Source organism: Trichosurus vulpecula, chromosome 3 (genome assembly GCF_011100635.1).
Source record: "Trichosurus vulpecula isolate mTriVul1 chromosome 3, mTriVul1.pri, whole genome shotgun sequence".
NCBI lineage: Eukaryota > Metazoa > Chordata > Mammalia > Diprotodontia > Phalangeridae > Trichosurus > Trichosurus vulpecula.
Window position 1 is genome coordinate 275,462,832 of NC_050575.1, and position 25,233 is coordinate 275,488,064.

At 38.3% G+C, this 25,233-nt stretch overlaps 1 protein-coding gene across 1 annotated transcript in view; it reads left to right on the forward strand.

Moving 5' to 3' along the window:
- Positions 1-219: 219 nt before the first annotated feature.
- DSTN (destrin, actin depolymerizing factor) overlaps positions 220-25,233 on the forward strand; it is a 32,343-nt gene continuing 7,329 nt past the window's right edge. Inside the window, exons 1-2 of the mRNA XM_036750259.1 lie at positions 220-580; positions 23,739-24,046. Coding sequence (XP_036606154.1) covers positions 578-580; positions 23,739-24,046 — 311 coding nt within the window. The 5' untranslated portion in view covers positions 220-577. The remainder of the gene's footprint in view (positions 581-23,738; positions 24,047-25,233) is intronic.

Genomic DNA, 25,233 nt, shown 5'->3' on the forward strand with positions numbered 1-25,233 from the left:
CTAGCCCCAGCGGTCACGTGACTCCTCCCTCGCCCCTCCCCCCCGCCCTCCTTCACCTCGCTCGGGCGCCTGAGACAACCCTCCCAGTTCCTTCTCCTTCCCCTCCGCCCTCCGTGACTGACGCGCAGGTGCCGGTAGATACCCTCGGCGCTAGGCTCCCCCTAGGTGAGGGAGAGGTGGCCCCGCCCCTTCTCCGAGTCTGGCCGAAGCGGGCTTCCGGAGGGCGTGGCGGGAGGGGAGGGGAGGGCAGGGGCGGGCCGTTGTCTGGCTGGCTCCTTCCTTAACGACGGCGAGCAGCCCGCGAAGCAGGGCTAGGAGCGTGACGTGTGCAGCGTTTCCGCCCGGCTCGCGCTCGGCCGCTCCCTTCCTCTTTCCCTCCCTTGCTCACTCTCCCGGACAGCCTCGCGCGCCGTTCGCTCCCTCCTGCCGGCTCTTGCTGTTCCCTTCCTCGGGCTCCCGGGAGGACGACGCTCCTCCGCACTCTAGACCGTAGCAGCGCCTAGACTCTCGGCTCTCCCTCCTCCCCGCCCCCACCGGCCCAGGGACCACACCGCGCTTCAGCGTCCGCTTTGGAAAGATGGTGAGTGGGTGGGAGGCAGAAGCGGCCCAGGCATCTGGGGCTCCGGCGGGGCTGGGGGAGCCGGGGCAGCCCGAGCCTCTCCCGGCCGCGCTCCCTTCCCCTCCTTCCCGGCACCTGGCGCGCTGGGGCCCCCGGAGGTGGGGGATTCTATTTCGATGGTGGGGGAGGGGACCTTTCCTAGAGGCTTGAAGCCCCTCATCCCCCCCTTTTTGAAGGCAGCTCTTCCCCTCGCCTCTAGCACCCGTCCGCGGCCAGCTCGCTTCCTCTTCCGCGTCATCCCCAGCCTCTGCAATGTGGCCCCGAGGTGCCGAGCGGCAGCTTTGTTCTCTGTTCCTCCACTGCCTGTCGACCCCCGCCCCCCACCATCCCCGGATCCCTCCTGCACTTCCACATCCACGGGGTGTGAGTGTCCGGCGAATTGAGGGGCGCCAGTCCTCCCCCTCCCCCCCCCCCCCCCCCCGCTTCCCCTCCCTTCCCATCCCTTCCCATCCCCCAGCCGTGGTGCGTGTCCTTTGCACTAAGGTGGGGCTCTCTGGCTGCTGCATTGCTTCAGGCTGTTGTGAAAGTGCTGCTGAGGGTTTCCTCCTCCCTGTGCTTTACACGTACCCTGGCGCCGTGTGTGTGTGTGTGTGTGTGTGTGTGTGTGTGTGTGTGTATGTGTGTCCGTGTCCGTGTGTCAGTCCCAAGAAATGTTAGGCTCTTTAATTAATTCCTTAAGTAAAATCTCTTCTCCCTTCACTTAAAACCTCCCAAGATAGATGTTGGGATCATTGTATCAATGCACATTGCTTAGTTCAGTAAAAAATAATTTTCTCAAGCATATGTATGTCTTTGTGTGTGTGTATATGTGTGTGTACACATACACAACCACAGGGATGTGTGGCTTGAAAAAAGACTGGCTGTAGCACCTTTTAGTCTTGCATTGCTGTCGCAACGCCATTCCATTTTTTTTTGTACAGGTTCTTCGAGAAACAGTGACTGGAAGATCATTTATTTAATATTTGGGTTTTGTTTTTTTTTGCGGGGAAGGGAATAACCTTGTAGAAAGGGAAGGGAAATGATCACTAAGCAGCATGATTAAGAACACTAGCTTTGCTACCTCTTTGTTTGTCATATCTGTAAATCAGCTTCCAGCAGCAGTCTTGTAGTGCTAGTCAAGCTTGGCAGTGTCTGTTTTAACCCCTCCCTGCCTGATTCATGCTTGTATGGTTAGAATTTTTTATTTGGTAATAGACAGTTTTTGCTAGGTGAAAATTTGCCATGTCAGGTGCTAGCCTGGTGCTTATTTCCTAATAAAAGCAGAGGGAGAAGCCCTAATAACACTGAGTTTAAAAACATTCACAGATCTAAGAATTTTAGGGATGAAAACTGTTCTTCCTAAATTGGTATCTTTTTCTGCTAAATTATCAGGCTAGTTTTGGGGGAAAAAACAGAATACGGAACTAGAAGATTAGGTAAAACGTTTCTCTGTTCTGCTTTAGGCTACACCACATCATTACCATTTTTGGTCAATGATTTGCAGGCTAAGGCTTACCAGACTTTGGTAGAAATGTTTTCTCCTCATATAACGCCTCCCAATATAGGTGTTGAGATTAATGTGTCAGAATACATAATGCTTAGTTGAGTAAAAAAAAAAAATAAACCAACCCACATTTCCATGCATGTTGACTTTCAAAGGTAGTCTTTGACACTGATACTTTGATTAACTGTACAAAAAAAAAACCCAGTTAATCAGTCACTTTATTCAGCATACAGTAGTTAAATATTAAAGTAAACCATTCAGTTTTGTGATATTCTCCCTTAATATTATTAGCATTAGAACCTCAGAAATGATATACATATTAGCACCTATGCCTTTGTAGCACCATAGTATTTTTATAGCAAAGGCTAGACTTTGGGCTCTTTTATAGGTAAAGACTCTGACCACTAGATTTAAGGTGCTTTGAAGTGGGATGGAAAGCTATATTTGTTCTCATAAATAGGATCAAGCTTCTTGCCTCTTAAACTGTTCATAAAATTTTACTAAAGTATTTCCATACCCTTCTGGAAAGGTAATGTGTGTTTTATACTTTGTATAACTCAGTCTATAAAGATTAGCATAAATGAAAGGTAGGAGTGAGATGTTTTGTCTGAGAAGGAAAGGTAAAAGGAAATTTGAGGTAGTCATAGTGAAAAATGCATTTTAAATCTGCCCCAATAATGTCAAGGAGATAGTGCATATAAAATTACCTCAAAATGCCTATAAAGAGACTCAGGAGTACTCACTTAGTTTTGTTCTAAAGTCTTCAAATGGATTTCTGCTGAAATTTCAAGTATAATGTGTAAAAGTTCTGTTTGTTTTTTTTTAATTTCTATATGGCTATGTGGAAGTGTGTTTAAGATTCATCTTTTTTAAATGTTAATTTTGTTAAGACCATTTGCATCAGGCTTACAAGTGGTTTGCCCACATGGCTAAGATGGCTGCTAAGCTTCATTTTGTAAAAGTTATCAAACTTGCTTTTATGAGATTCTTTGAATGCTTTATTAGTGATATTTGCTATTGCTGACATAAAAATAATTTCTCACTTTGTCCATTATGTTCAAACTCATTGAATATGTTGCAAACTCATTGAATATGTTGAGGGCAAAGAGTACATTTATTTGGGATGCTCTGACTTATACAGAGTGAATTAATAAATTTTCCAGGCTGCTCCTTAGCTAACAGTGATTTCAGACATCTGCAATTAAGAATTTTGCTGTGTAGTTCAGCAGACTAAATCATGCTATTCTCTAGTATGCACTAGCTTGTACAATATACATGGTAAATTGAACTTAACATTTTATGTTTAATCATTACTCCTATCTCAAATTCATACAGTTTTAGGGCAGGAAAGAACATTAGTCGTAATCAGTGGCAATATTTCTTAATTTGCTTCTATACCTTGATTGTTCCAGATTTTTGAAGTGAAGGTACAAACTTAAAAGTGTCTGGTTGTAGGGTAAAAAGCCTCAGGCAGAATTTGATGCCTTTCCTCTGCCTTTTATAAATTGTGGCTATACCAGTTTCATTGGATGTGTTCAGTTCTACTAAGAGATTTTGATTTCAAACCTTTAGGTTTTAAAATAAAACTTGAACTGTTAATTTTGACCTGGTGGACCTAAATATGTCCTTTAAAATCACTGCCAGGTACTCCTCAGATCTTATGAAAGCATCTCTAGTTGGAAAGGGGAGCTGCAAGATGGTGTAATGGAAAGAATTGAACTTGGAGTCAAAAGAATTTGCCTCTGATACATAGTAGCTATTTGTCCAGAGGCAAATCTGCCATAGGCAAACTTCATTTTTCTCATCTGTAAAATGGGAGTAATAATTTATCTAGTACCTAGCTTGTTGTGAGGATTAGAGCAAATAATGTAGATAAAACTTAGAAAACTTTAAAACTACATAAATATCAGTTACAGTTTTTAATAATAAACTGCTTCAAAGTATCACTTGCTGAATTTTTGAGGTTAAGATGCAATGCTTTAAAATTCATCTCTTTCAATACAATTTTTAAAAACATCTTGATAAAAAAGTTGCCTCAGTATTTCAGTTTCTAATGATGTTTATGAATATGCACATAGAGATGGATTTGTTTTGCATAGTCTTCAGTGCTATGTGCAGGGCAACTGGCAAGGTTAGTTAGGCACAAAGTCTCTGTCTAATTGTTCTGTTTGGGGATACAATCTACATCCAAGTCTATGAAAACTGCTGTAACCACCTGAGTTAACTGGCCCTGTACCCATTTATTTATAAATTTTGCAATAGATATTTATCATGTCTTCAGATATATGTGATGTGAAAGGAGATCCAACCTGAAAAAGGCATTAATGTGATGCTACAGACTAGTGTTGCTTTGCTCCCGGCCATAATTTCTATGTAGTTGCTCCCACTGTCGGCATTACTTTCTCTGTTAAAGGAGGTTCAAGAGTTGGCTGTACTCTAGCAGCCAGCTAACAGTTTTTTGTTTTATGATCATGGGAGAATGGAGTCATACTTTGTCAAATAGAAGGTCTGTGATAGGAAACTTTCTGAAAAGAGATGGCAATGAGTGATTCTTCTTTCCCAGTCGGCTCAGCCCTTGCAAAAAAAAAAAGTTTGAAAGCTCTAGGAGACATCACAGAATATATCATAGAATCATAAAATCTTAGTTAGATTTAGAAGGGACCATAGAGGTCACCTAATCTAGCTTCCTAGCCAGTTGAGGATTCTACTCTTTGGTATTGCTGATGGACGGTCTTGGCAGGTTTCACTTTTGTTGTTCAGTAATTTCAGTCCTCGTGGTCCCATTTGAGGTTTTCTTGGTAAAGATACTGGAGTACTTTGCCATTTCCTTCTTCAGCTCATTTTACAGTTGAGGAAACCGAGGCAGACAAGGTTAAGTGACTTGTCCAAAGTCACACGGCTAGTAAGTGTCTGAGGCCAGATTTGAACTCAGAAGTCTTCCTGACTCCAGGCGCTGCCCTCTCCCCAACCTAGCTGTGCCAGGTTTCACTAGGCTATTTTGTAAAGACACTGAGGGTGGAGAAAAAATACAGGGTCACTTAGGTAGTTTAACTTGAACCATTTCTTTGTTTTAAATCTTAGTTTAAGAGATTAGACTGTAACAGTAACTCACACTTGTCTTTCCATATAACGATCCTGTGAGGCAGAGAGTGTAAGTATTATTATCTTTATCTTACCAATGAGGAAAGAGAAACCTGAAGAGGTTAAGTGACTTGGGTTGAACTGTGCTACTCTAAGTGCATTGTGCCGTCCTCCTCTCACAAAATCTATAAAAGTAAATATTTATATTGCTGATAAATAATACATACTAAGAATGTGCCTTTTTAGATTATGCATGATGAATTCAATGAATAATGAATTTACATACTTAGACATGTTCAACTTAAAAGTAGCTTTTTATGAGAAGCATTTGCCCTGAATGTGTTTAGTGTTGGGTTTTTTTTTCTTTTGGCAGAACTACTTGTCGGGTCTCCCAAGTAGAGAAGTAGAAGAAACTATTAAAATATCTTAGAGATTGTTGCTGTGATCATTGGTTCTCATCAGTATCATTCATTCTCTTACTGGATCTCACCTCTGTGAGAGCCTTCATTTAAGTGTTTATAAATCAACGCTAGCATGTATTATATTATCCTGTTTACAGAAGGGTAGATAATGCTGTTAAAGAAGCTGTGGCCCTAAACCAAATAAACAAAAATAAGACCAGGAAATTGCAAGGTTAAATACAGTAATGCCACTTAGGCATAGTTTAACTCTGGTCGATAGCATTGTTTCTTAAAGTGTGTGTGCTGGTACTAGCTTTACAAATTTGACTTTTAGCTTCTTGTTAAACTTCAGTTTTCACCACATCCCTAGTTGTAAAATGAAGTGACTTTAGATGCTTTTTGATAGAGGTGTACTGAGTTCCTTCAAAGTGAAAAAACAATCTTGAATTAGTTTTTAAAGTTGTTGAGAAATACTGTATATTTAAATGAGCAAGGTGACATGTTTACAAGAATTCACTGTGTTTCCCTCAACCCAATCCCCCTCCAAACTTCCCTGTTTCTTTTTATAGTACTATCATCCTTTCTGTCACTTGGTTAACAATTTGGGATCATCCTTGACTTCTCTCTTCCTAATATCCACTCTGCCAAGTTTTAACCAATTCTGTTCTGTCACCTCTTCACTCACACAATCCTCACCACCCCTAGTAATCTCCTGATTGGTCTTTCTACTTCAGATTTCTCTTCTCTCCAATCCTTCCACACATCTGCCTCATTGATATTTTAAAAACAAAGATCGGACTATGTTAACCCTCTTACGTTCTGCAGTCTTCAATGGCTCTAGGATAACATACGAAATCTTCAGCCTAGCATTTAAAGTCCTCCATAGTCTGGCTTCTACCTACCTTGCTCTTCCTTGTACTTGACATTCTATCTTCTAGGTCTGCCAAGTGGTCCCTCATATCTTCCTTCTTAACTCTGCCTCTTAGAATCACTAGCTTCCTTAAAAGCATTGCTTAGGTATCACTTTCTTCCTCCAGGAAATTTTCTGTCACTCTTACTTCTCAGGTAATTAACATTTTCTCTTTCTCTTGAAATAACTTTATAGTGACTTACTTGTATCCATATATTGTATGTCTCTTAAGCTCCTTGATAGTAGGGTGTGCTTAGCAGTGTCTTGCCACTCAAACACCCTCCCCCTCTCTTTTTATCTGGACTTGTGATTTCATGGGGCAGCTAGGTGGTACAGTGGATAGAGCACCAGGCCTGGAGTCAGGAAGACCTGAGTTCAAATGTGACTTCATACACTAACCAGCTGAGTGATCTTAGGCAACTCACTTATCTGCGTTTGCCTCCATTTCCTTATATGTAAAATGAGCTGGAGAAGGAAATAGCAGTCCACTTCAGTATCTTGTCAAGAAAATCCCAAATGGGGTCATGAAGAGTTGGAAATGACTGAAACGACTGAACAAATGTTTTCGTATATTTGGAGAACTGCCTTCAGTGCTACTGATCAGCGATGAGAGATTGTGACTTGTCCAAGGTCACAAATTTAGCACGGGTTAGAAACCATTCTTGAACCCAGGTATTCTGTATTGGGCTGTCCCTGAATCCACCTCAGCTGCCTCTTGCTTTGCATAAAATAGTTATTTAATGAATTGTGTTAAATTTATAACACATGACTTCTGAATGAAGAAAGTTAAAATAATTTGCTTTTTGACAAGGAATCTTTAGCAGGTAAGTGAGGGCCAGTTCTAAATCTTTTCCTTCCCATTATTCTCCTTGGAGAATGGAGAAACTGATGTTCATATTACTAGGTTCTTAAAACCCTTAAACTAGTGGTTCTCTACTCATGAATTTTATTTTTTCTGAAGGAATTAAAAAAATAAGAATCTGAAGTGGAAGGGAATTTACAGATTTCTGAAGCTTATTGCATTTCATTTCTCTACTTGGTGACCTCATCTTCTTCCTTGGTTCAATATCCTCTAAGCAGATAACTGCCAGATCTATATGTGCAGGTGTACTCTCACTCAGTTCTGCGTTACCACCTGCCTGTTAGGTGTTTTGAACTAAATGTCACAGAAGCATGTCAAATTCAGAATGTCCAAAATAGAATTCTTTATCTTCCCCCTGCTTCTGAACTTTGGTATTATTGTTGAAGGCACTGCCATCTTTCCGGTCACCCAGGTTCAAGACCTCAGTGTCATTCTCATTGTCCGTCACCCCATTTATCCAGTTGCCAAATCTTGCTGTATGTTTCTTTACCACATTGTGTGCACATGTTTGCATGCACATGTGTATATAAATCCCTTTCTCTCCATTCACAGTCACTGCCCTCATCAGCTCTCATGGACTATTGTGGTAGATTTCTTTTTGATCTCCTTGTCCCATTCTCATCCACCAAAGTGGTCAAAGCACAAGACACATATATTGATCCCTTATTCCCTCAAACCTCTAAATTTTATCAAATTCCTTTTTTTTTGCAGTATCAAATACGAATTTCCTTGTTTGTCTTCACAACCTGGCCCCTTTTTGTCTTTCTAGTCCACTTAGACATTACTTCCCACTAATACTCTCTACAATCCAACCCTGCTGTCCTACTTAGTGTTTTTTACATGTGACACTATCCCCTGTCTTTACCTTTTCATTGGTCATTCCCAATGGAGCTGAACTGCTCTTCCTTCTCACCTCTAGTTTTTGCAATCCTTAGTTTCCTACAAGATTCAGTTTATGCTCCGCCTTCTGTAGGACACCATTCTTGGTTCCCCCAGCTGCTAGTCTGTTACCTTTCAAAGTTACCCTCTATTTGATTTGTACATATCTTGAACATACATATATTTGTATTTGGTCTCCTTCCTTAAAATGTAATTTCTTTTGAGGATAGGGACTGTTTTGCTTTTTTTGTATCCCCAGTTCTTAGCCTAGTGCTTAGCACATAGTAGATTCCTTGTTGATTGCCACAGCTAAGGAAAGTGAGGCCAAGATTTGTGACTTGCCTAAATCATAGCTAGACATAATAGTTGAGCCCAGACTACTATCTAGGTCTGTCGGTTTTGTTCCACTGCTCTTTCTACTGTACACTACTGCTTCTCAAGAAATGACACAGTAACGCATAGTTTTGACTTACTATTCATTCCATTGACTTAAGAGATTTAAATAGTTTAGTGTAATTGTAATTAGTGCTTTGTTACACTGTTGCTAGAACTATATAGAGGGAGCTTATGCCTGTAACTCACCATGTATCTCTTCTTTCATTGGTGGAACCAGTAGATTCACCCAAAGGTCATTGAATACCAGCCGTACATCCATTCTCTCAGCCACTGGATCTATTTCCTTGTTTCAGGGAGTTTTACATTAAACCCCTCTCTTTGGCATTGGATCTTATAGACATGCTTTTCAAATTATTAAAAATACATTTAGGCATATGGCTCCATCACCTATTCTCTCTTCACTCTTCCCTTGCCACTAAGAGTATGTCATAGGAAGGAAAGCCTATGCTGTGAGCATCATGAATGTACTGGGTTCAGCAAAGCCACCTTGACCTTGGGATATAGGGTTTCATACCAGTCCAGGGCAGTTGATGAAAGAGGCAGTTTCACTACTAGGGCAGAGCCAGCTCCATATGGCTTACAGACTTGACCAAGCAATTACTGGCCTATTGCAATAGAGTATCAGCCCCCAACATATTTGAAGGTCATGCAGACTTGATAGAGAGCGGTGGAGGAAATGAGTGTCTTTCCCCAAATCCACTCCCCCCATCTTCCCCTTTTTTGCAGGCTAGACCACAGGGAATAGCTTCAGAGGGTAGGTAGGAAGGGACTTTCACCTAGAAGTCAGGAGATGAAGTTATTGAACTCCTAGGTGCATTGACAGCACAATTTGGGGGTGAGATGGGCAATTGCTTCTTAGTTTTCCTTTAGCACTTTGTACTAAATATTTAAAACTTCTAAGGAGAAGAGATGTTTTGTTTGGAGGGAATAGGAGAATGGGATTTTATTTATATTTTATATTTATATGTATTATTGGATATTATATATGTTTATATTTTATAATAGGATCAGAGGAAATGGCATATATATTTTACCATTAGAAGGGAACTAGGGATTTGAGGCAACACTATCCAAAGAGAGGAAGTGGTACCAGCAGGAGATAGGGGAACTATTAAGCCAGGCTTGGGATTGCTGTCAGCAATGAGAGGGATTCCATTTAGTGTCAGAGCAACATCTCCATTTCTACCCACTCATCCTTGGCATTGTAAACAGAATGTTCAGTTTGGGGGTTAACATGAATGTGAGTGTGTTGTGAGGTGTTCCTTTAAAAAGTAATTTGTGCCACCTGCATACTTAAGTACTTTGATCTATGAACTCATTGATTTGGTACTCCTTTCAGGTTACAACCAATCTTGTATGTTCTCATTTTGCCCATGACTTCCCATAAACTCTCTTAGCAAGGATCCATTCAGCGTGCTGGTGGAACTTCCTTTAGATCTCGACATTGTGTGGAACACCCAGGCTTGCCATCAGTTCTCAAGATTTCTTGAAAGATGTAATGGCAGACTGGAACTGTTTCATTATTATTAATGTCAAGTGAGGCATAAAACATACTGATAGACCGCATTTGGTACAGGAGTCCAAAAGGAAGTGGAATAATGATGAGGTGGTCCAGATGAAACTTTTTGTGAATGACTTGCCAATTGTGTCAAGCTAATAGCTAACGCCTTTGGGCACTCCTGAGTTAGGCCTAGGTAGTGTAACTACCCAAAAATGGATTTTGAATTTCTTTTGTATAGACTTTGATTTGCACTTGTATAGACAACTCTGGGTGTGGGTCTTCTCTGTACCTCTGTCTTAGATAGGCTGGGAGGTGGGCCTAAATTGGGTCAGTGGAGATAGTGCTAGATTGCCTTTGGAAAGTCACCGTGCTTTTAATGATTGCAAGCACCATTTTTCTTCTGGTCATATTCTATGGCTCCAAATAATGAACCCCACAGAATTAACATTGTGGATCACCCAAAGGGAAATGGAAAGTGCATGAGAGGTGTGAGTATTCCTAAGGAAGAATTACATGGGAGTAGTGATATGATGGATACTATCAGAGAGTTATGTCTGACCCCAAAAGGAAGTGGGCTTTCCATGTAGGATACCTGCATATTGGAAGAAAATTAATATACACTAATGTCTCAATTATCCAGCATTGTCTGGAAACTAAAGATTATACTCTGTAGCAGCAAAACATTTTAAAATTTTAACATTTTTTTCTAGAAATCTTTCTAAAGTGTTTCATACTTCCCTGTATCTTTAAACAGGATACACACACACAATAACCCTTATCGATGACTCACCACTGTGAGTAGGGATAAGGACTAAACCTATGATTTCATTTGTGGAAGGCGCTCCCAGGTGAGGAAAGCCCCTTTAACAATGCAGGTTACTATCTTTTTTGCAACTTAGAGCAGTGAGACTTTATCACCTGCCCAATGTATAATATCGTAAGGATCTCCATGGTTTCCCTATCCGGGATGCCTTACTGCTTCTTTTGTCAGTTATTGTAATGTGTTCTAATACAGCGATGCCTTCAGAGACTATTTAGGTATGTAAAGCAGTTTGACATATGAAATGGTCAAAATCTGCTAATGCCTTTTGTGTTCTCATGATGACTCCTCATAGTTTTACTCTTTCTTCCTTTGATATGAATCAGCATTCTCTTGCTGCTGTCAGTGCTGTTTATAGCAGCTCCTTTCTTCCAGTCTCTTGTAGGCCAGGAAACCAGATAATGGTTGTGTAAAATAGAGGAAGTAAGTTTTTAGTGAAGAGCCATGGGCTTTTATGATATATAAACTTTTAGTGCTTGAGATTTACTAATGCCTGCATGAGCTAGGCAGAGGCAATTTTTGCTTGTTTTTCTATTCTTGGCTATTTGAAGTTATCTGAGAAGTGAGGTATTGTATAATTGGTTTTAATCCAAAGAGTTACAGTGACCAGAGAAATTGCCAGAAATATTTATAACTGGAAAGGGACACAGGTTTATCGGACTCGTAATAGACTGTGTCCAGGCCATTATTTGTAGAGGCTGCTAGATGGTGCATAGAGTGCTAGACCAAGAATGAGGGCAACCCTAGTTCAAATCTGCCTCATGCATGGTACTACCTGTGTGTGGGCAAGTCACTTAACCTCTGTCTGCCTGTTTTCCTATATGTAAATGGGGATAATATTAGCACCTACCTCCCAAAGTTATGAGGATAAAATGAGATAATATTTGTAAAGCACTTTGCAAAACTTAAAAGAGCTATATAAATGCTAGCTGTTATTATTCTTGTCTATATCTTGCTGCCTACCAGAAGTTGAATGTGGGGCTTCCTACGCTACCTGTATGTTTCATTAGGGAAGTCGTCTTAATTGGACAACTGAAGGACTATGTCAGTTTGTTAAGGTTAGAAATAGAAAGAATGCCCATGACATTAATTTCTTCTTGAGTTTTATTTTTTCCAAAGACTAGATGTAGTCATTGATGCCATGGAATCACAGACTTAGATGTGGAAGGAACCTCAAGGCCATCTAGTCCTGTCTAGCTTGTTAAAAATCACTATTAAGAAATGATGTTATAGTTCCAAGAGCACTCCATTTAGAGTCAGACCTAGATTCAAGTCCAGTCCCTGACACTTAGGCTTTGTTACTTTGACAAGTCAATTAACCTTCCTTAATTCATTTGTAAAATGAATATAATGTACTACCTACCCCACAAGTATGTTATGAAGAGCACTACTGCTTCTCCATTTTGGCTTTGTTGTTACTATTGTGTATGCTGTTCATGTTGTTACTATTGTGTATGCTGTTCATTTGGCTTTGCTATTTTTTTTTTTACGCTCTACATCATTTCATATGTCTTCCCTTCTTTCTCTAAATTCTTGTACCTGTCATTCATTACAGCATAGTATTTGCTTATTCCTTATTTGCTGAAACTTTCCCTTAATTGTTGGGCTTACGTTTCCAGCCTTTTAAAATCAGAAATAACACTGCTATAAATCTTTTTGTGTGAATGAGTTTTTCTTTTTGATTGCCGATCACTTACCTAAGATACAATCTCAGTAGTGAAATCTCTGAGTAATAGTACTTGAACAATATATACCTTGTATAATTTCAAATTATTTTCTATGGCTGTTAAACCAATTTATAGCTCCACCAGCAGTTAATTAGCTTGTTCATCTGTCTTCTCATAGCACCTACAATGAGTTTTCCCAATTTTTTTAAGCAAATTTGCAACATGATGGGTATAAGATTTTATCTCATGATTGTTTAAAATTTCATTTCTCATTAACAATTTTGAACATTTTAGGTGGTTATTAATGGCTTATATTTCTTCTTTTTAAAGTTGTTTGTGTCCTGAGACAATAGTCTGAGCATGGCTGTTAATCTTGTGTATATGTGTCGATTCTGTATAGCTTTTGGGCATCAGACTTTTATCAGAGATACTTAATGTAAGGACTTTCCCCTCTATCTTTTCTTTGTATTCTGAGTGCATTAATTTATTTGCACAAAAATCTTTCGATTTCATAAAATTTAGATTTTAAAACTTTGTCTCGTGTGATTGTTTTTATGCCTACTCTGGTTAAGAATTTTTCCTCTTGGAAATTTTGAGAATTACGAAAGCCAGATCTTCCCATTCTGCCCAACTCTTTTATGGTGTGACTGCTTATACTTGGACCATTTCTCCATTTGAAATATATTATAAAGTGGGAGGTTTTTAAATTCATAAAATACAGGATTACAAAGGAAACCAATCATTGAAATACAGCTTTCAAGATATTTTAAAAAACAAATTAACAGACTACAAGCTAAGAACCCCAGTTTAGACTATTCCAGCAATCTACTTACTCTAGTTAGTTTTAAAAGTTACTAGTTTTTAGCGTCGTTTGAGTTTTGGTTAACACTACTAGATTCAAACAGCCTGGTACATTACAAATGAATATAAGGGCATTCTTGTCTGATATTTGAGTGATTGAGATCCATAATGACCTTTAACACACCAGGTGGTGGTTCTTCTAGGGAAGTATATGGAAAGATAGAGATAAGAATTGTTTCAGATAACATAGGATCATAAAATGCCAAGGTTTCTTGGCACATGGAATCACAGTTAAGAATTTGAGAATTTGAAGGGAACATAGTGGCCATACATGAAAGTCAACCCACGTGGAAGAAAATCTCCAGTATAGCATTCCCAAGGAATGATCATCCAGTCTGTGCTTGATAGACCTCCAATGTAGAGCACTTGAAGCATTCCATTCTCTTTTTGGACAGCTCACATTGGTAGGTTGTGATCTTCACTCGTAGAGATTATGGATTCCTGAAGCATACTTAGCAATGGCATTTCAGACACATTTGTATAACAGTGCTAAACATGGGGCTTTTATTATACTTTGAATTTGACACTTCTTTCTAGAAGTATGTTTAATTTTTTTCTTTTTTCATTTTAAAATTCTTGTAAATAACTGCCAGATATACTAATACTCTGTGGATTATCTTATTCCTCTGATGGATTCTTAGGTCATAGGTATTTCCAGGGAAAAAGAAAGGAGCCTCTTTCATTTCAAAATACTACCCATATCTTTTGCAGTAGGCCTCCTCTTATACCAGCCACCGAGGATAATTTTTCTTGTCTCCTCCTTCCATCCTTTGACATTGCTGGATTGGACTTCATCATTCTAAATTTTCCTGTTTTTGTTGAGGGATCCTCCCAGTCACCCAGATTCAATCATGACCTCCTCCCCACCCTTGACTCTTTATTTCTCCTGCACTCCCCATACCCTATGACAACTTTTGCATCCATCTTCTCCACTGTCTTAACCCAAGCCCTCATAATTTCTCACCAGGATTATTGCTAGTCTTCTTATTAGACCCTTTCTTTCTGTCAAAACCTAAGGGACAGGTCTTACTATATTGTTCTGCTATTCAAAAATCTTTTAGTGGTTTCCTACTACCTCTAGGATAGAATACAAGCCTGGTGTTTAAACCCTTCGCCATGTGTCTTTCCACCATTACTTCACATTAGTTACTCCTCTTAATATGAGAAGCCAGTGAAACATAGGGGATAATCAACCTCAGAACCAGGATGACCTGGATTCAAGTGCAGCCTCTGAGGTATATTGGCTTTGTGATTCTGGGCATGCTATTTAACTTTCAAGTTAACCTCTAGTCTAATGTAACTTCCATTCAGCTCTTAAGATTGTAAGTTGCAGAGAAGGAACTGGCCTCCTTTAGCAAATTTTTACACCAATGAAGTCGCAAGTTTCTGTACTATATACATTTCATCTCTGCCTTAATCCTGTTATTTTTTCAAAACTCTGCTCGGAGTTCTTTAGCAAAGCCTTCCCTAATCTCCATGCCCCCATTAGCCATCTCAATAATAATAATGGTAACTGACGTTTATATGGTCCTGTTAGATATCTGCCCAAATAGAATGAAAATTTCTTGAGTGAAAAAAAGTTTTGTTTTGGTCTTTGTCCCCAGTTCCTAACATATGGTCTTACATGCTGTATAGTGGTTAATGTTTGAATTGAAATTAGCATGGGGGAAAGTGTGTGTGTGTGTGTGTGTGTGTGTGTGTGTGTGTGTACATGCTTGCCTACATGTTTATATTCTTATAAATGTACATGTATGTATGTAAATTCCACCTTGGAAATAGAAAACTTAAGCTTTCATCTCCCATTTTACCTTGTGAAAGACAAAGGCAGTTGGAAGATTTTTCTTGTAAGCTGAGATCAGATGGTGTACCCTAGTTTAGTGGCTACTTCAGGGTGGAAGTCTCTTAACTCTTTGGGACTAGCAATTTAAATCATCATTACATTTGAGTTCGGGACTGTCAATATGGTGAACGGTGATTAAACAGAGAAGTATGGTTTTCAAGACTGTTACCAACTCTGTCAGTATTGAAATATGATGGTAAACTGGGTTTGGTATGTTTTGTATTTATGGACTAGCTAGACCTAGCTTTTCATTTTTATGACAGCATTTTCATTCCTTTTTTGTGTAAATAACTTTTTCAAGCTATGTATGTTAAATAGGTCTTGAATATAATTTTTTGTTTCTCATCCCCTTCTGCCCAGTCACCATGTGTGCTCCACCTGAAGCAAATGAAAAACAAATAGCCAATTGACTTGGTACTCTGTTAAGTCATGCTTTAGCCACAACTATTTTTAAGTGAGGGGTGGTGTTCTAGGAGACTGCTGTTTTCCCGTGGTCACTGAGAAACTGAAGTTGTGGATAACATATCTTTTTAAGGTAATCTCAGAACTCTTGTTTTAATAGCAGTCTATTTTTGCTCTCAAGATTTTCTTTCCTGCAGAGGATAAAATGTTTGTTCTGTGTTCAGAGGACCATAGTTTTAGCCTAAGTTGTGCAGATGGCTCCTTACACAGAGTTTGTTCTTTTCAACATGACAAAACATTCCCAAGGACTCATGTGACCAAACTCTTGCTTTTAGTATACATTTCTTCCTTCCCTCTCCCTTAATTTGGATTTGGTGCAGAACAGCTTCAGTCTTAATTGTTTTGAGCTAAATTAATTTCCATAAACTACAGAATTTTTCCAGGGTATATGAGATTGGAAGGAGGAGGAAGTCATGATATTTTCCTGTTAGTAAAGCATTGTTACAGTGATTAAGAATAAAGGACATATATTAAAAAAACTTTAATACAGAGCAAAAGGCCTTGTTCTCTTGATAATGAATTCTGTATAATAAATAACTTCAATAAAATAAATGTTTTCTCTGGTCCGTGTATGTGTTTGCAGAGAACTTGATCATTACTGTTTTACTATGAAAGTTAAATTGTAGGCAGCAGTGGAGATAACAAAATAACACCAAGACATATTTATACAGGCATGGCTTACCTAATGCCAGTGTTTGGTTCCTTGAAAAACATGATGGCTTGCTGTAGTTACTAGCTTCATAGGAACAAAGCTAAACTGATCTAGAAGGAAGGGAAGGGGAAAGGTGCACAAACAGTAAAGAGACTGTGTCAGGGTCTAGGAAGTTGGCCTAATGACATCATGGAGCAATCTAGTTCTGTGACTTTAATCCACTTCAGTGCTCTTTGTGCTCTGTTTGTACACCTTCAGGTGGGGAGAATGTTTGCACCACCTTCCTTGTAGGATTGTTGTATGGAAGTCACTTTGTAAACCTAATAGCGCTGTATAATTGTATGTTATCAGTAATGATGCCTTTAGAGTAGGACCTACATATACAAACCCACTTATAGCAGCTCTTTTTATGATGGCAAATAATTGGAAATTTTGGGAAATGGCCAAACAAGTATTATATATGATTGTGTTGGAAAGTTATTACCTTTTCAATGGGTTGGGGAGGGACTGGAAGGAGGGAGAGAATTTGGAACTCAATTTTTAAATGAGTTTAAAAAAGAATTCTTTATTATAAGACATGGTTCTCAAAGAGAGGGAGGGACATAGATACAGGGAGAAATCAAGGTGATGTAAGAACAAGTCATTAATAAAAATCTGTTTTTGAAAAGTAAAAATGATAATGCCATTAGTCATAGTGTTTTTTTCTATTTTCTCATTTGATCCTCAACAAACATTTATTAGGCTCCACCTATGTGTCTTATAAATGTAAAACCTTATAGAATATAAGATCCTTGAGGGCACACTTTTTTTGTTTTTTTGAACCTTTGTATTCCCAGCACCCAGCTGAGTACCTTGGTCACTGAGTAGGCATTTGATAATTATGAAATTGAGAACTAGTTAGGTTAAGTGACTTAATTTTTGCTCCTAGTTAGTGACAGATTTGCAGCTATAGGACCTCCAGGTCTCTTGACACAATCCATTGCTTTTTCCACTGCGTTTTTGTGGTTCTTTTTGGTCTACTTGGATGTTATTAAATAGCAAGAATAGTTGCCAGTTTGCATTGGTAAAGGGAGGTCCTCTCTGGGAACTCCTTACTGGAGATTGCAGATTGAGCCTTTTGTGGGACAAATAGCAAGAGGCCCAGTTTGTCTCTGAACCTTAGAGTAAGGGAAGGGACGTGATGTATAACTTGACTGGAAAGGTAGGTTGGGGCCAGATTGGGATGGGTTTTAAATGTCAGTAAGCAGAGGAGCCTAGAGTCAACAGGAAATCACTGGAGTTTATTGATAGTTTTTGCTTCTTTCCTTACTATCCATCTGTTCTTCCCCTCTTTGTGTAATTACTTTCCTTTTTTAATATGAATCAGTTGGGTGCTATTTAATCCTTGGGGAAATATCAAGTTCAGTTTGTAATGGGAGGGGGATTATAGTATAGTGGGTAGAATGCCAAACTTGGGGTCAGGAAGATCTGGAGTCAAGTCCTGCCTCTGATACTCTGTAACCCTGGGTAAGTCACTCAATCTTTGTTTGCCTCAGTTTACTCATCTATAAAAAGGGTTAATACTCCCAGGGTTGTTGTGAGAATCAAATGAGATAATAATTGTAAAGTGCTGAGTACAAAGCCTGGCACATAGTAAACACAAAATAAATATATTTTAAAATTATAAACATAGCCTATCATAAATAAAACCCAGTATTCAAACATGTAAACATAAGTGTATGATATTTTATTCATTCAGATTTGTCAAATTGGAACCAGTACAATTCTCAGTGTTTTAGTATATCAGGTAATAAAACTCCTCCTTTATCTAAACAAAGGGACAGTGTTGCAGCTCCACATTGGTCCTTATCCAGATCTCATTTCTGAAAATTGAGTCATCTCATCAGGACATGTTGACAATGGTGACATTGGAAAGTACATAGGTGCAAAATTTAAAATCTTCACATGAATGGAAGTGCTGCTTAAAAGCGCCAGGACTTAATCCTTACAGTGGTCATGGCAGTTATAGTAGGGGAACAGCTCTGAAATTCAGTTCAACAGACATTTATTAAGTGTTTAGTTTGTGTAAGGCACTCCACAAATTAATCATAGTCTAGCATGCTGACTAGGTACACAACCCCCATAGAGCCAGAAGTAATCTGTTCCTCCTTGGATTTTTAAAAGTTTCCTCGTGTACTTATTCTATTTTGTGTTTCACTCTTGCTGGAAAAGGCTCACAGAGGGCCAAGAGCATAGTGTCCTTTGTACTTGGCAAATATTAAAGTGCTGTATGAGTTGTTTATATCAATCAGCACCTAGCACAGTGCATTGGACATTGTAAGTATGTATATATAATACATGTTATTTGAATTGTCTTTCAAACTCACATGTGTGAAGAAACTATTTCTTGGAAAGCAATTAAGATAGTATGTGCTACCATCCAGGCAGCACTTCTAAGGTCCAAGGAAACATGAAAAATTTGAGTTCATTAAAATGGCTTTCAAAGGAGGCCAAAAGTTTATAGGACTCTCTCTGGTTCTCTGGGATGCTGGCATAAAGTAGACACTTGGCAAGAACTTGTCAGTTTGAACGTGGTTGTCAGTGGCAGGAAAAGTATTCTGTTTAAAGTAATTGTACACACTCCTTTTCAGTCAGTACCACCATTCTTCTAGTCACTCAGATTTGTAACCTCAGAATTATACCTAACCTCTAATTCTCTTCACACCATATATCAAATCAGTTACCAAATCTTACTGTTAATAGTACTTCGCAGCATCTCTGTATCTAACTCCTCATTTCTCTGTGTACAATTGGTACCTTAGTTCAGGCCTTCGTTGCCTATTTCTGGACTCTTGCCATTACCTACTTTGAGTCTCTCTCTAGTTGAAACTATCTTCCACTTGCTTGCCAAAGTAATTATCCTTAAGGGCAGATCTGACCATGCCACTTTTCTAATCTGTAAACTCCAGTGGCTCCTTAATGCCCCTAGGATAAAATATAACCACCTTTATTTGGCTTTTAATCCCCCTTTCAACCGGTCTCCAGCCAATGGTTCCATCCTTATACATCACTCCCCTTCCCATATCCTGTGGTCCAGCCAAACTACCTTCTTTATGTTCTTCATTACTGTCCATCCCCTTTGCACTGGCCATCCCCCATACCTGCAAGGAGTTCCTTCCTTACCTTTCTTCAAGCTTAAGCACCACTTCCTTGCAGAATTTCCTCAGTCGCCTCCCTTTCCCCCTCAAATAAAATGGTAGCTCTTTTTTATCCCCATCACCTAGCATAGTGTCAGGCATATACTAAGTGTTTAGTAAATGCCTACTTAATAATTTATATGAATATTCTCCGTTCAGAAAAGGTCAAGTATGTATATATTTTATATTTTAAAGTCTTTTGGTGCTTCTGCCTTAATCTCTTTGGAAACTCCTCTGACCTGCATTTAACCTCAATTTGTTCTTTCTGCTTATAAATTGTTTTTCCTCCCTTTGATCTTTTACTGGTCCAGTAGAAAGGATGCTGGGTTTGGAGTTCAAATCCTCGCTCTGCCCTTTACTATTCCTGTGTTGCCTTTGGCAAGTCATTTAACCTCTTCCTCATTTGAACAAAAATAAAAACAACGAAGGGGTTGGACCAGATGACCTCGAAGGTTCCTCCCAACTCTAAATCTATGATATTGTAAGATGCTAAGTTAAATCTCTACAATTCTGTAAGTGCCAAATTGCCATGTGTGTATTTTTGCCAAACTATAAGTACCCTTTATCAACACTGGCATATAGGCCTTTTATAACATCTTCAGGATAGAGAGTGTTAGAAATGGAAAGGATCTTAGAGGATAACCTAATCCAACCCCTGCCCCAGTCACTAAACAAGTATTTATTTTATAGGTAAAGAACCTCAGGCTTAAGTTATTTTTTTCAAAATCACACATTGAGATTGTGATAACATTCCGCCCCATGTTGATTTTCATTTTGCTTATTGGCAATCCTCCCCCTCTCCCCCTTTTTTAAGTAGTTTGATAGTATTAAAATAAAGGAATATAGATTGATAGTAAAATTGAGCATTTAAACTTGATGATTACTACAAATATAAAGTGAAATTTAATTCTATCATAAAACAGTGAGCCTACTAATTATTCTTTATCCATTTGGTTTTTCCTGTGTGGATAATAAGGCCTAAATCTTGACTGATAGTGGGTTTCTTTAGGAGACTACAGTGTTCTAGAATTCACTCTGTTCAGGTCAGTATCATTTGCAAATAGGAGTATCTTCAGTGCCTCACCATCTGTAGGGAATCTTTTCATTTGCCCTCAGTGGTAAACATCCTTTATGACACTGGTACACACTTGGTGAGCATATATCTCCCTGTCTTTTGACTCTTAATATTAACCACCAGAGGGTCATGGAACAGTTATCTCTGTTACTTTTTTTTTTATGGAATCTTGTATGATTTTGATATTTGATTTGATATTTGCATTTTAGAGAGGGGAAGCTCTAAGGTATCAAGTGCTTTATGCTTTTTTTTTTTTTAATAGCAAACATGATTGTCTTCCACATAATTGAAGACAGCTAACCCAAAAGCCTTTCCTCATTTAAGGCTAAACTTTTCCCTCTGACCCTTGGTTTTTGTTTAATTCCCCATACTGCTCACTTTTTATGGTATATTCCAGCTTATTAGTATTTCTCTTAAGGTATGGCACCTAGGAATCCACAAGATGTAGTCTGAGTCGAGGAATGGTATTGGTGAAACTATTTCCTTCTCTGAATTGGACATGGTTCCTGTATTAATGCAAAGTAATATTACAATTGTATCACATGATCCTTCTTTCAAACCAGATTTTCCCCAATTGATTCTTATATAGCTGCTATTTAATTCAGGCTCTTTATCACCTCTTGCCTGAACTTACTATTACAATCTTACTATATTACAAATCTTGCTGTGTCTTACTATACTTTACAATATCTTACTATAAATCAGTCTTGCTTCTCAAATCTCTCTTCTCCAATGCATTCTCTGAGACACAGCTGTGGTCCGACATCTGACCACATCATTCCCGTTCTGTAAACTACAATGGCTCCCAATTATTTCTAGAATCAAATGCAAACTTCTCTGTTTGGTATTTAAAACCTTTCACACCCTAGCTTCAACCTACTTTTCTGGCCTTATTATACATTAATCCTCTTCATGTACTTAATTAGAATGACTTGTTCTTAGTGAATCCATGTAGACTCTCAATATTTACTTTTTTCTTTTTAATTCATCTATTTGAGTAATCTCTTTGAGAATTTTGCAAGGTATTATGACAAACTCACTAATGCATAGTTTCTAAAATTTGTCATTTATCATGAGTTGATGAAATAAAGAATGGTCTAGAAAAACACTGGTGTCATTAGTTTTAAATTAAGTAAGAATGATTTATTAGACTTTTAAAAATACCACATTTTAATATAATATAATATATAATATTATAATGTAATAATATATAATAATATAATAATATCCATAATTCCATATGTATTTTCTTAGATAATTTTGATAGTCTTTATAACCATTATAGCCAAGTTATTTCTAGATGGATCATAATTAATACTACATGGATTTATTCATTGTAGTTGCCTCTTGTCAGTAAATTTTTTTCCTTACTGTTCTGTCATTCTACAAAATAGCAAATACAAAATATGTCAGAAGAAAAGTTAGTGCTTTTCACATTTGAGTGAGTTGAGTGTTGGTACTGTAATGTATTTAAGAATTTTAAAAATTGTTCTCATTAAACTGACAGTCATTTTTACCGGTTTAAAAGTTTTGATTGTTATCTAATTAGCAATATTAGTATTTATTGTGTCTTATTTATTTGGGAACTTTTCAAAATGATTATATTTTGACATGGCAAAATATGTGATTATTTTACCTAAAGAGATTAATCATGTTTTTTTTGCAGTGGGTGTATTCTAGGACTTGTCTGTAATGTTAGTGGTATTTTTTTGTGATTTTATAATGAAAGTCAGAAATAGGTTCCACCTTTAGTTAGGGAGAGGCTAAGATAACCAGCCCTTTGATTTCTTGAAGGATAGTAGTATGCCCCTCCCCTACAATTTTTACTGTGTCTGGAGATTTATTGTGTCATTGAGAACCCAGAGATTACAGAGATTTGAGCAGCTAGGTGGTACAGTGCATAGAACACTGGACCTAGAATGTGAGGAAGATCTGAGTTCAAATGTGGCCTTAGACACTTACTAGCTGTGTGACCCTAGGTATGTCTCTTAACCCCTATTTGGCTTAGTTCCTCAAAAAAAAAATGGTACATACTAGAGGAGGATATGACAAACCACTCCAGTATCTTTGCCAAGAAAATTCTATGGACTTTGTCCATGGGGTGGTCACATAGAGTTGGACGTGACTTAACAACTGAACAACAGTCTTATATCATTTTACATATGATTTATTTCACTCTGAAAATTAGTTCAGCATCAGGGTTCATGTGTTATGCCAAATGAGTTCTCAAAGTTAAACAATACATATGTCTGATGTGCTTATGATGATAAATACCTGTGTAGTCTTCTTATCTACTTTGATTTTCCTATTAGAATCTTACTGTCTTCATTGCAGCAAAACTAATTTGACTTACATTTGAAGGGAAATGTGTATATTGGAATTTATAATATAGGACAACCCCAGCTTAGAAACAAGTGTGTTCCCAAAGTTCCCTAGCTAAATTTAGAGAAGTTGGCCCCAGGATGATGGTTTTTATCAGCCATAATAACTTTGTTTGAAACTTAAAATGCATTTTTCTATAGAAATGTTATTACACATAATGGTTAGGCTCCCAGGCTAACCCACAAAATTCTGTTTGACCTGGAACATAGCTGGGCATCTAATTATCATTTATGGCATTGTTTCTGTGGGCAAATGCATTCCATGGTGAGAAGAGAATGTAGTGGCTGGAAAATGCTTATGTTCCCAGGCACAGCCATGCCAGCTGCCTGACTTTTGATGAGAAGGGAATAAAGCAACAGCAGGAACATTTCTTTCCATCACAGCAGCTTCTGGCTTCCTGCTGCACTATGAGAAGAGAAAATTCTAGAAATACTTCTCTCCCCTCCCTTAGGTCTAAGTGTTAGTTGGGAATAGAGAGCACCAGAGGGATCTCAGGGCATGCACAGGAGAGCAGACAGGCAGTTTGGAAGTGGGATTTGCAAGTCAGGTGTTTGCAATTTGGGGAATATACGTAGCTCCCATTTTCTGTTATTGTTATTAGGCAATGTTAAATGTCTTAATTATTTGCAAAACACTGAAGTGAACTTTGTCTTCTGTGTCTATGGTAACAGGCCTCAGGAGTGCAAGTAGCTGATGAAGTGTGCCGGATTTTCTATGATATGAAAGTTCGGAAATGTTCCACACCAGAAGAAATCAAGAAAAGAAAGAAGGCAGTTATCTTTTGTCTCAGTGCTGACAAAAAATGCATCATTGTGGAAGAAGGCAAAGAGATCTTAGTGGGAGATGTTGGTGTGACCATTACCGATCCTTTCAAGCATTTTGTGGGAATGCTTCCTGAAAAGGATTGTCGCTACGCTTTATATGATGCAAGCTTTGAAACAAAGGAATCAAGGAAAGAAGAGTTGATGTTTTTTCTATGGTAAGCATCACCAAAATATGGAATTCAACTGATTTGAGATGGTAGTATTTTCTTAAAATTTTTGTACTGAGAGCTTAGTATAATCATGGGGATGCTTAATTTTGGTTGTATGACCTAGCGTCACTTCATATTGTCCTTAAGATTGGACCTAAGTTGTATGATATACCATTTTGAAATTTGAATAAGCTTATACATAGCTTCTGTACTTACAATCTTACTTTTTCCATGAAATATCTTCTGGTATAAACAAAAGAAGAATGGTTGTTTGTTCAAATATGCAACTCCTTTTCCATTGTATCCTGTCTCAGAAGTGCACATACAAGTAGGTGTACCCTGATTAATTTTCCTGTACGTCTTTTAGCTTTGAGAGCTGGGAATTGTAATTTACAAATTACATTTTTTTTCATTAAACACATTAGTACCTACTAGACAGTTCTACTCCAATACCTTTCTGTGGTATTGAAATGACCTGGAATTCTTGAAGGCTATACCATTGGAAAGCATCTCTTGACAGGTTCTATCAAGATAAAAAGACTGAGTATGGGTTCAGCAGTGGACTCCTTGTTTACTGTCTTGAGAACCAGCCTAGCTAAATTTAGAGGCTTATTATGAGGTTGGTCTCAGGATAATTACTTTTTCAGCCATGACAGCTCTTAGAGACATTCTACCAAGTCATAAGTGAACTGTGATCCGTATCATTGTAGAGAATATGAGTTATAGCTATTGAGGCTAATGTAGAGAGCTCTCCAACCTGATTGCTTATTCCTTATTCCACTTCTTTCAGTCTGCTCAAATTAAGATGGTTCCCCAGGTAATTTGTAAGAGTAGGCTTCATCAACTTTCTAGCTCTGGACTTTAGCTGTATAACCTTGGGCAGGTACCCTAACATTTCTGGTCTTGTTTCCTCATCTATAAAACAAAGGGATTTGACTAGATATCTCTAAAGTCTTTTTCCTTTATATATTCTGTGATCCTGAACTTAATAAATCTGGAAAAATTGCGTATTCACCTGTAGCTTATTTGTAGACTTAAAAATACAAATGCTGCCTTTTAAGATTAAGAGTATGTTATCAGTTATTCAGTTTCATCTTTCTTTCTAGAAAATCCTAAGTTAAAAAGATTGCTGCTACTAAAGAACAAAGGCAAGATCATGGAATCATAGATAGAGAGTTGGAAGGGACTTGGAG